Raw genomic sequence first — 11,438 nt, 5'->3', positions numbered from 1 at the left:
AGCACTTGCAAACAAAAGCCCTACAACTCCTCCTACAAATGCCTGGTACCCCCCCCCCACCTCTTCAACAAGATGAAAGCATTTCACTCCTTCCACTGGAAACAGAAACCTGTCTCTCTTGCCTAATGCGATCCCAGAAACCCCTCTGCTTCCTCAGTGCATTTTCCAGCCCCAGGCAGGTTCACTGAGTCAACGGTGGGCTACCCCAAAGCTGCCATCAGCTGGGAAGATCAGAAGCTAAGCAGGCTAGCCCACCTATGCTACGGATTGATGGTAGGCAATCCTCCAACCAATTCACAGAAACAGTGCCACCTCACAGTATAGCCAAAGGACACGACTGGTACAGCCAAATTGAAGCCAAGAGGGTCCGGGATCAGTGGCTGGAGGACAAACCTCCTAGGAACACCCTGTATGCTGTCTTAACTTGAAAAAACATGGGCTATAAATAAATACAAAGCTGCACAACTTGTGTGTGACTCAACCCAAAACCTCTCTCACCAGGAGCTTGAAAGGCCTCTCCCTTACCCCACGTGCAAAATAAAAGAGCTGCCAAGCAGTTGTTAAGACCTCAGTTGCCTTAATGAGTGCACAGGGCCAGCGCATGGTTGTGGTGGAGAGATTTTCATGGCAAGAGACTAACAGAGGTGGTTTGCCGTTGCCTGCTTCTGCAACCCTGGTCTTTGCTGGAGGTCTCCCATCCGATTACTAACCAAGGCCGACGCTGCTAAACTTCTGAGATCTGATGAGATCAAGCTCACCTGGGCTATCCAGATCAAGATATGGAGCTGTGCAAAAAAACCCAGCGTGTTTCCTAGAAATGCAACAGTTCTCTGGACCAGGCCCTCAAACGCCTGTTCTGGAGGCATTCTCCTGACGCTTTGGGAACAGACCCCTCAGATTCTCAAATGTAGAAATACTTGGAATTGCACTCCTACAAAACTGTTTCACAGGCATTTTCATCTGAAAGTTCATATTTTTATTACTTGTCACAAGAAAAGAAAACAAAACATTAGTCATAAGTGAATGATCAACAGGGTCAACAGCTTCATACAAGTCCATTCGACGCCCATCTGGCTTTTAAAAATTTGTATACCGTGAATTTCCTTCTCTCTCACTTTTGTTCGGTGGCTTTGATGTTCAGGAGGCAAACAGCACAGTCGGATCGATGAAGCAGGCCCAAGAAGAACCAGAAGGGTGTCAGGGGGTTGGATCCTTGCAGCCAACATCGCTTGTTCTCACACAACCACCACACAAGGGAGAAGCAGACAACCAACTGTACATTACTCATACATATTAATAAAAACAAGCAAAATGCTTTATAGATTCCTTCCTCCTAATTACATTCTGCTTGTTTCAAATCAGATCCAACTGACGGTCTCCACGGCTGCTGTTGGCAACGACAGACCTTGCTGTTGAAGACTGAGAGCGGCAGAAGCCATTTTTCCAGCACCCACTTTCAAGAATCCCTACCCCCCCTGTGTCACACACTGCAACTGTGTGCACACGTGTCTTTGTACATAATTTTTTTGCATCTTCAACTGAAGACATGCACATGCCGGTTCTATGGAGAACCATGGGCGCAATTCCCTCAACGGGGTAGAATTATTCATGATTCTATAAGCAGCAATTATGTGAAGGAGGCCTACGTTAAAAAATAACATTAAACTTTCTTCAAGCCCCCTCTCCACCACCACAGATGTGGACGGTGGAGGGAAAGGGGAATAAAATAAGTATAAAAGTGCTAGCGGGCTCCGGGGTTGGAGAAAGCGGCATGTACTGTGAAAGAAAGCCTTCTTTCTCCTACAATACCGTTAGAAGCCTCTCCTCCCCAGACCCTTCCCTTTACTGAGACTTTAGCAGAAGCCACCCATATATTTCACAGTTTCTGTGCACAATGAGGGCTAGCAGCTTTTGTTGCTGTTTAACACAAGTTGAAATCTATCCCAAGTCTGGATATGCCATTCAAGAATCTGGTACAAACTACAAATGTGACTATATATAATCCAGTCTTACAACCCCTACCTACTTCACAGGATACAGGGGATGCATCCCACAGAAAGTAAAGGAGGAAGAATCCTCTTGTTGTAATTATCTCATCTTTTGGGAAAGACAGACCAAGGAAGGACTTAAGGAAACTTACTGCAACCATTAATAAGAACTGGCAAAGGCAATGCCAGAAGATTCGTAACTGAGGTGGGAAACAGCTGTTTCCCCTCTCCAGCCCTCTTATATCAGAAGCGTTTGGCCTTAAAGCCAGAACTGATATTTTTCTCTCTTTATTGAGTTCAGAATCCAAAGCAATCACTTCAATGTCAGTAACTACAACAGTAAAACCACCTTATTAACGAGCGTAGTTCAAAACACTCACAGCTTCACAAAAAGAAACACTCTTCCTTCTTGGAAATGGCAGAAGATTTTTTAGAAATCTACATAAGGTTAACAGCACTCACACTTTATTCCTCTGAAAACATTTTTAAAGAAAGGCAGTTTTCATGTCCTCATTAAACAAATAAACATCTTTCGGGGAATAATTATAAAAGGTAACTTTGTTTTTGCACGATCTCTGGAATGTTATGGAGTAGACCTCAATCTCGAATATATAAAAGGCTAACCGTGTGGCCGACGACTCAACTTTTCATCCTGGAGCAGGTGCACTGAGGGGTCTGCCAGTATGCCTGTGCCAGGGTACAAAGTTGTTGGTGGCAGGCCTCTGAGGGCCTGCAGAGCCAACAGGAAGGTGCAGCGCAGAGGAGCTTCCCCTGCGGCCTTCCCGCTGCCTCTGCCAGCTGCGGGGCCACGCTGCACCTACCCGCTGGCTCCATGGCCCTCAGGGGAGCAGCCCAGCAACACAGGCAACGAGGGGTGGTGGTGGAGCCTGCCCACTGCTCAGTTGGGCAGGCAGAAAGCAGGGCGAACCCATTTTCTCCCTGCCCAGTGGCCTGCTGCAGCCCAGCCGGGCAGCCTGCTGCGGCACAGGGCAGCTCAGCTGACAGCCCGCTATGGCGTAGGGCTGCCTGGCCCGCTGCAATGCAAGCTGGCCCGTCCCTCCAGCGGCCGGTGCACAGCGGGAAGACCAGGTGAGCCAGCCTGCCCCTCTGGAGGCTGGTGCAGCGGCAGGAAGGCCAGGCAAACCAGCCCGTCCCTCTGGCGGCCGGTGCAGTGGTGGGAAGGCCAGGCAAACTGGTCCAGGGGCCGTGCTGTTTTCTAGGGCCCATTTTTTTTAAAAAAATGGATTCTGTTGCTAGTATGGCAATAAAAGCATAATATACTCAAAAGTGTACATGTTGTATTTCATTCTTTTACGAACTTCAATTTCAAAATGTCATGTGCTAAGGGATGAAAAAGCAACAGCAAGGATTTTTTAAAAAGAGAGCCAAGAAAAGCACTTAGAATTCCTGCTGGCCACAATTTACCACTAAGTACTTCTAAACATGTCCCACTGAAATGAACTCGCGTGTAGACTGCCTACAAAAGATGCGACATACTAAAAGCTCAACAGTAGCCAACTGGTCAAAACAATTAAGATTATAGCCTTTAATTCCTTTAAAATTTCAATTGGCAAAACGTTTTCTTCTTCTTTAAATACCCCCTCCTCACAAAACAGAAAGAAGTGTTTCAGAAAACCTCTAACCATTCTTTATCTGAAGCAAAAGAAGCCTTCTTTGCAGAACAGACACATGTATCCAATGGGAAGGTAAAGCTATCAAGCCCTCCAGTGCAATTCCCTACAAAACACAGGCAGCGGCACTTCTAAAGGCATAAAAAAGACTTGAGTTCCTATATTGTGTTTCAGTATTTTCCACCGCAATGCTTTTGGCTGAGGAATATTAAAACTCTCCGCAAGGGTTATTCTATAACACGGACAACAGCAGAAGTCAGGCCTGCGGATGTGTTGCTACTCAAACACACGTCATACAATTACCCTCTAGGCACCTGACATATACAAAAAAAGGATAGCTGTATTTTTTTTAAAAAAAAAAACAGCTTTCCTTGATAATAACCTACAAAGCACTTCAGACACTTTTTGTTTGTTTCCCATAAAACTGTTCCTTGTATTTTCCTTTGCCTCAACAGACTGGTGCTTTTGGAAAAGCTACCTGCTAGAGTCTTCATGTTGGGAATCTATCTTGCGTGCAAAAAGCCATAATCATTATCTTTTTGTCCCCTCCCCACTCATCCAAGTATCCCTTTTTATTCTAGTAAATGCAGAGGCAGTTGTGTGTTAACTGCACGGCACTGACTGGTGGAGTCCTCAAATCAAATGCTCGTTCTTGCAACCAAGCTACTTCTAAGCAGGGGCTCCAGAGCTGAACCGCAACTTGGATATCATACAAAGAAGCTCGGGAAGCCAACACAGGGCTTCTAATCTCTCCCCAGTGACAATGGCAGAACTCACCGGCCACATTTTGGCTCATGGGAAAAAGTGGGCATTCCCATATGGAACGTGCTGTCACTAGCACGGATAATCTTTATATAAATATTGAAGGCATCTCTGTCACTTCTGCTTTACCATACACAGTCCACTGCACAAGATTCTGTGTCTCAATTACAAAATTACATCCCTTGGCAACTGCTACAGTGCCAGAATCCTCCAGATGTTACATGAGGGGCGAGTTATATTTTGATGCAGTTCTTTAAAAACAAAGGCCTGTAAGACTTTCTACCCCTGGGTAGGAGAGGACTTATTTATTTTTAAGACTGTCTCTACTTGGGATTTTCTCATCTCCGCAACCATTTCTCATACTGCTCAATTCGCTTTCTTTCAGCCTTTTCAAATAATCATGCGGCCCCATTCCTTCGAAAGAGGTCGGGTTTTTGAACGAGCCTCCAATTTTATCCCAGAGGGTGAAATACTGGCCGTAGTTGTAATCAAAGTATAAGTGGTGATCGGTGTGATGGGCAGCCCCGTTGATGATCTGCTTTAACACATCCGGAACACGATAGTCTCCATCGTGAATGGAGATGGTCCAAACGTTGACGAAGATGTAGAGGCCTAAATAGGTCACCTTGTGCAGAGGGAAAAGGAACGGGTAGATGTGGTAAGGGATGCTCTGAAGGAAGCCGTCCACGGGGTGGAAAGCGTGGCTTGCAAACGGAGTCGGGACCTTCCACAAATGGTGAGGCTTGTGCAAACGCTGTGGGAGAAGAGAGAGAGTTAGTGCCCTGGGCTGATCACGGGAATGGATAAAGCCATTTCCCCTTTTTTCTTCCTTGCTGGCATCTCTGGCAAACTTGTAATGAGCCTGGTCACCAACAGCGAGTAAAAGCCAATTCCAGGTGACCAGGCAAGAAAAACTTTGACGAGTTACAACGAAAGGGGCCTGTTTCATTTTCCCTTCAGGCCATCGACATGTCACAAACAACCAATGGGCCAGTAAGAACTTTTCTGGGCTTATCAGTAAGGTCTTTATTTTATTAACACACAAGAAGCAATGTGGCTATATGCATTTTTGGTACGCTAACTTTTAGAATACTGTACACAGCTTTGGTTACGCCATCTTAGGAAAGATGGTATGGAGCTCAGAAACGGAACAAAACAGGGAAAATAAAGTGGTCACTGGACCATAGCACCTTTCCTGTATCGGAAGGCTGGAATATATGGGGGCTTTTTATCTTAGAAAAAGAAAAAAAAAGGGCAGCTAAGTGACGGGACATGACAGGTTTTAGATTTTTTAAAAAAGTATCATCATAAAGCATTTTATGGCCTACTCTCAGTTGCTAGACAGGTGCAATGTCCTCGGTGGATTTTCAACTTAAAATGTGGTTTGTTTGGTTTTTGTTTCCAGCAGCACTGCTGAAGTCCCTAGCTACTTGATCCAGCTCACAACACTTAGCTGTAGTGCAGTGGCAACCCCACCCCCCCAAGAACGTATTCTCTGACTCAGAATGTAAAATGAGAATCTGTGCACACATGGTTAGCATTCAGCTGAACTAGCACCCAGAACCAGCTGTTTCGTAGACACACGCACAAGTGTTCTTTAATGCCGAGTCTTCATTCTTATGGATAATCTCACGATTGCTGTGAATTATGCAACTAGATCACTCAGCCAAGCAGCTTTTCACTGCCTTCAAGATCATTCTCATGATTTATCGCTTGCAAATATATTATGCGGCTGTTGTCCTGCTTCCAGATCCAAAACCTGTCCTCATTTCCCACTACGTTTATTTTGGAAAGAGTTACTGAACTTGTAATGGTTGGTTTTGTGAAATGTAATGGCTGCGGGGTAATACTTTAAGGCATACGATTGCAGCACCATCGGCATGAGTCCTAGGCCACGAGACAACTCTCAGACAAGGATTTTTTGTTAAAGTGCTCTCCTAGAAAGCTTGTAATTGTCAAGACAATTCCAAACCAAGCCAAGTGGAAGTTGCTCATTGCCAACGGCTGCACATTAAAACATCTTATTATTACACTGCTGCAGCATTTATCTTGATCCTAACCACAACAAAGCAGCCTACAATCCCTAATCCTGCAACCTTTTCTGCAAACTAGCCAAGAATACAAAGAAGGAACTCCTCCGGGCCACACAAAAATCAAGATTCCTTTCTCAAAGCATACACAGACACTCTGCAATCTTGATCTCTTCTGTTCAAAACTCTATTACTAGCCGTCTACGGTAACTTAAAGTACGTAATTTTTGAATGAACAGAGACTCCTGCACCGCAGTCAAGAGAAACACAAATGCTACAGACATTTGGGCCTCTCTATATCACAGCTAGAGAACTGATTTGTTATGAGAGAGGGGAGGACCTTTCCCCGTGCTTGACTCCCAGGGCATGGTTACCCACAGGTACACGGCCTCTGCACATTCATTCCATTCTTATCTGGATGTCTGTTTCTGCCCTCTGGATAAGAATGCTTATGAGCATTTCAGTGCTAAACTAAGTGGATCATTTTCTAGCTTTATCACACCATCCAATTGCTTACTCGTACCTTATATACAAGTTTATGATGCAGAAATCGGTGAATCCAGTAAATACACATATCGGTGAAGAAGAGAAAAGACAGCATGCTGAAGATAACACCAAACCAACCTACAAAAGAAAGGAAAAGGAGAGACCATTCAGAATGTAATTGAAGAAATAGAACTAGGATTGGGCGGGGGGGGGGCACCAGTTCTTTAACTTTTACAAACAGTTTCCCAGGTTCATTAAAAAAACTCCCAACCTCTTTGCCAACAAAGAAAAATCTGAAAGCCAAACTGGATGATATGCTGGGACTTCCAAATCAGGAACTTTTTAAAAAAAGGCACTTACAGGGCACATGGGAAACAATTCAGATCAAGACTGGCATGGGAGGGGAGGGAGTTGTCTTCTCTCCCACCTAAAATGACACGGGGGGGGGCACTGTTGGCAACCAGAACTTGAGGGGAGGGAGGATATGCATAAAATGCCATCTCCCTTCCAGGGAATGTAGCTGGGTGTTTCCCTGCTAACCTAAAACAGAACAAGTTTGTTTTGTGTTATAAATACATCCATAACCCTTTAAATCTTGCAGGTAATTAACGTAAGTGAAGACACTGAGTTACTAAACAAAAATTCAGGGCTAGTAACTCTTTAGGAAATCCAGGACTAGTAACTTCCTTATTTGTGAGATTGCTGTTTCCATTCTTAAGTATTAATATTTCTTTCCATTTAGTACTTTATGTAGCATCTACTGTACCAAGATACGTTCTTAGATACCAAATTCTTAAGTGACAGAACTCTAGAATTTTTTAAATTTAGAATTAATGCACTTGTATCTTACTGTATATGATGGTCTGAATTTTGATCTTGGATCGTTTTAATAAAACTGAACTGAAGAATTTTTTAAAGAGAAACAACGAAAAGGTCACAAACTGTTCAGAGAAAAGAAACTGCAGACGACATGACTAGCTACGTACACATTCTGTACAAAGGTGAGCCAGGTTTTAGAAAAGCAGACTTGAGGAGAGATGGACAGAGGGGAGAAGCAGCAGATGTGCTCAAACGTTTCCCTGCCTAGTGTTTCCTCCATTTCTGTGAGTGGCCTGTACAGACATATGAACACCCACATGTGATATTTAAAATTCCATGTTTGCAGGTGCAAACAGATCTTTTATGAACTGGAATAGAAAAAACACCCCCTCTCTTTGCCTCTTAAAGCAGTTTTAATACAAGCCGCCTGTGCAGTTCAGCCCTAACAGAGCAAAGAAAAATAATCCAATTTCCAGTTAGAAATAGAAAAGTGAAAAGGCAAAGGCAAGAAAGAAGTCAGATACATGAAAGAGGATACAAAATCAATGTGGGGCAGTGGTCAGAGTGGTGGACTTGGGCAAGGGAGGCCTGAGTTCGAATCCTTGCTCAGGCCACAAAGACTAGTGGATGACCTTGGGCCAGTGATTCTCTCTCATCCTAATCTACTTTGCAGGGTTGTTGCAAGGGGCAAAAAACGGCATCACCCCACCCACATACGCTAACCTGAGCTCCTTGGAAGAAGTGTGGGCAAGAACTGGGAGGAGGAGCAAGAGGCTGGGATACATTCAGCTAAATAGTTCTCTTACCGTAAGGAGAGTCCTCAATGTTATCATACAGTCTGCTGTATCCTCTCACTTCAGCAAAGAAGATAGCGACAGTGGGGACACTGATCCATGGCAGTGACTTGACACTGTATTTTATCTCGCGTGTCACCTGATTCTAAAGACAAATATAGGTATTTTTGCAATGCTCAATGCGTTTAAAGTCTGCAAAGTATTTCACATACATTGTTATGGTAATCCTCGTAACAACCCTGTACTGCAGACCAGTATGAGCACCCCAATATACAGATGAGGGGAGGGATGTGCGTGTGGCCAAGTACAATGGCTAATCTAAGGCCATCTAGTGAGCTTGTGATGGAAGCAAAATGTGATGGTTCTCATCTCATCCTCTTAGGTATTAGACTACCATACCTTTAGAGGGTGCTTATTTTAAAATCAGTCATTCAAATGTTCCATAAAATGGAAAGAAACCAGATCACAGTTTTTGAAACGATACACGGCTTGTCTGAAAGAAGGCTCTTAATAATAGACCTGGGAAGGGATGACCAGGCCTTCTCCCCATCAGGACAGACCAGGCTGCAGTGTCCTCTTCAAGTTTGCTGTTAATTCTGTTGGTGCTTAGTGGGTCAACCCCATTTGCAGTGGGCTTCATTCACTCCTTTTGGATGAGGATGTATAAATGTATCTTATAACAGGGCATTGCTCCTTCCTTTTTCCTATTAAGAGTGAGCCTGCCTCCTTTAATAGAAGGGCCCGTAACCCCGAGATTCAGCATATGCTTCAAATGCAGAAAGGCCAGCATTCAGTCCAGTTAGCAGGTATCAAGGACTGAGAAAGACGCTTAGCTCTGATATCAGTCACTAGATAAAATGGACCAACGGTCTGAGTATATGACAGCTTCCTATGTTTATCCCCTTGCATTTAAAATAGCTAATACCTAAGTCCATGCTGAGTCATAAGCAAGCATATGAAAAAGAAGCAATGGAAAAGTATAGATAGGAAAGGGTACTTTTAAGTATGAATGGGTAATCATTCCAAAGACTCATGCATGCCTGGCAAAGACAGCTGGAACTTGGCACCTTCAAAAGCATATTTGCAGTATTACGCTAATAACAAACACTACTGTTCCCATTACATTTTAAATAAATAGCTTGATACACTGGTCAAAACTGAAAAAACCTGTTCCTGTTTGGAACAGGTTGGGGGTCTTCTACATCCTTCTTCTCCAAACCACTCATGAGAATCAAGGGACCTTACATCATATCATTTGATAAAGCACAAGCAAACACACCTGGAAGCAAAGCACTATCCGTGTACAGAAGGCTTACAACACTCTTTGGCCACAGACACAAGAATGGAAACAAAGAGACGTGAAGAAGCACTGGTACATCCCTTTATTGCATCAACTGACTCTGCCCCAGTTTCTGGCTTTCATCATACAAGGATATTTGAGATCATGCAACAACAGGCTTGTGAAGTTAGAAAAGGAAGGGGCCCCAGTTACAGGAATGCTACTCACCTCTAAAAACTGAGGGTGTTTCTTCAGAGAGTGATCAAATATGAAGTAGTAGCTGAGAGTGCCAAACAGAAAATAAATGGCAAGTCCACCAAGGTTTGTTATGATGAAGAGGCTGATCAGTTGCCGGAAAGGATTCTCTTCTGGCCATGTTGATGGATAAACATATGGCGTCAAAACACAGCTGTCTGCATAGTTCAGAACAAGATCCATTGTTGCATCTGTACTCAAAAGATACAGCAACATGTAAGTTCTACTGCACACAAAGAGGGAAAAACGATGAACACAAACGATTACTTTTAAAATTACTGTCACCAGGTATGTAACTCCAAAGTTAATTTCTGGCACACTTCTTTTCAGTTTCATTTTACTCACATCCCTATCCAACAACCACACCTTTCAATAAACCCATTATTCTTTAAGGCACTATAAGATTCCTTTCTGGTTTTACTTGGGGCATATTTAAAATCAGAATAAAATCAGATTTATACATTCTGGGGAGGGGAGGGGACAGAAACCTAGTTCCACTCTCACCTTTAAACAGTAATCCTGCAAAACGCAAAACTTTGCAAATGCCCCAAAAGTATTTTTCTTTTTTACTTAAGCGTATGTATGTGTGCAACTTTACACCCCACCCCAATTATTAAGGTTGCAACCTCTGAGGCAATGAGTTTAAAAAGCAAATTCAGAAGGATTTTTTTTTAAAAAATACATCAAAACAATAACTCATAACCAAATTCCCTATCCAGTTTAATAACATTATTTAGAAAAATTAATACTATTGCAATTAATAACGTTGTACGTTATAGTTTAAATTATCAGAAGAGATTGCAATAAATTAATGCAAAAACAAACAGCCTAGACAGCAAGTAACTCTAGCTAGCTCCTGTGCTATGATTACCAACCTCCCGGTAGGGCCTGGAGATCTCCCGGAATCACAACTGAGCTCCAGAACACTGCAAAGATCACTTCCTCCGGCGGAAGCGATTGATCTGGAGGGTGGGCTCTATGCCATCACATCCCTGCTAAGCTCCCTCCCCTCCCCAAGCTCCACCTCCAGATCTGTAGGAATTTCCCGACCTGGAGTTGGCAACCGTAGCCCGTGCAAAGCAACGGGCAGACGCAAAAGAGAGCTGAAGAAGAGGACATAGCCCCTCTCGCCGCTTTGAATCCTGGGAAGCCTGCCCACCCAGCCTACCCCGCCCCCCTCACCTTTCCCGACTGCGGACCCCGGGCTGCCCTACCTGAAGCCGGCTATCCCCCTCCAGGCACCCGCGGCTGCCTCTCCCGCCTCAACAGGCAGCCAAGGCCTCAGCCACTGAGAGAAAACGCCGAGGCGATAGGCTTGGCCGCCCCAGACGCCAATCATTCTTCTCTTATCCAATAGCCGAGGAGAAGGGTGGGCTCCGCAGAGCCCCCGCCGT

The 11,438-nt window shown here is 44.2% G+C and overlaps 1 protein-coding gene across 2 annotated transcripts; it reads right to left on the bottom strand.

Moving 5' to 3' along the window:
* Positions 1–953: 953 nt before the first annotated feature.
* On the bottom strand, positions 954–11,333 carry SC5D (sterol-C5-desaturase). Of its 2 annotated transcripts, none has more exons than XM_054998221.1 (5): positions 11,259–11,333; positions 10,018–10,235; positions 8,523–8,655; positions 6,935–7,035; positions 954–5,135 (listed from the first exon to the last, which is right to left on the bottom strand). In XM_054998221.1, the coding sequence occupies exons 2-5, from the start codon at positions 10,225–10,227 to the stop codon at positions 4,683–4,685; spliced, it is 897 nt and encodes a 298-aa protein (XP_054854196.1). In that variant the 5' UTR covers positions 10,228–10,235; positions 11,259–11,333; the 3' UTR covers positions 954–4,682. The 2 variants fall into 2 exon arrangements, with proteins under 2 accessions (XP_054854196.1, XP_054854195.1); XM_054998220.1 differs by lacking the exon at positions 11,259–11,333 and adding an exon at positions 10,920–11,070.
* Between the last annotated feature and the right edge of the window lie 105 nt (positions 11,334–11,438).

This window comes from Eublepharis macularius, chromosome 14, assembly GCF_028583425.1.
Source record: "Eublepharis macularius isolate TG4126 chromosome 14, MPM_Emac_v1.0, whole genome shotgun sequence".
Classification (NCBI taxonomy): Eukaryota; Metazoa; Chordata; class Lepidosauria; order Squamata; family Eublepharidae; genus Eublepharis; species Eublepharis macularius.
Note: the sequence above shows the minus strand (reverse complement) of the source record. Positions and strands in the feature narration are given on the sequence as shown.

Excerpts from the sequence above, each read along its gene's own strand:
- SC5D (XM_054998221.1), bottom strand. The coding sequence starts at position 10,227 with ATGGATCTTGTTCTGAACTATGCAGACAGCTGTGTTTTGACGCCATAT. Across the intron at positions 8,656-10,017 it reads AACACCCTCAGTTTTTAGAG|AATCAGGTGACACGCGAGAT; the intron begins GTGAGTAGCATT and ends ATTTGTCTTTAG. Across the intron at positions 5,136-6,934 it reads ATCATAAACTTGTATATAAG|CGTTTGCACAAGCCTCACCA; the intron begins GTACGAGTAAGC and ends CTTCTCCCACAG.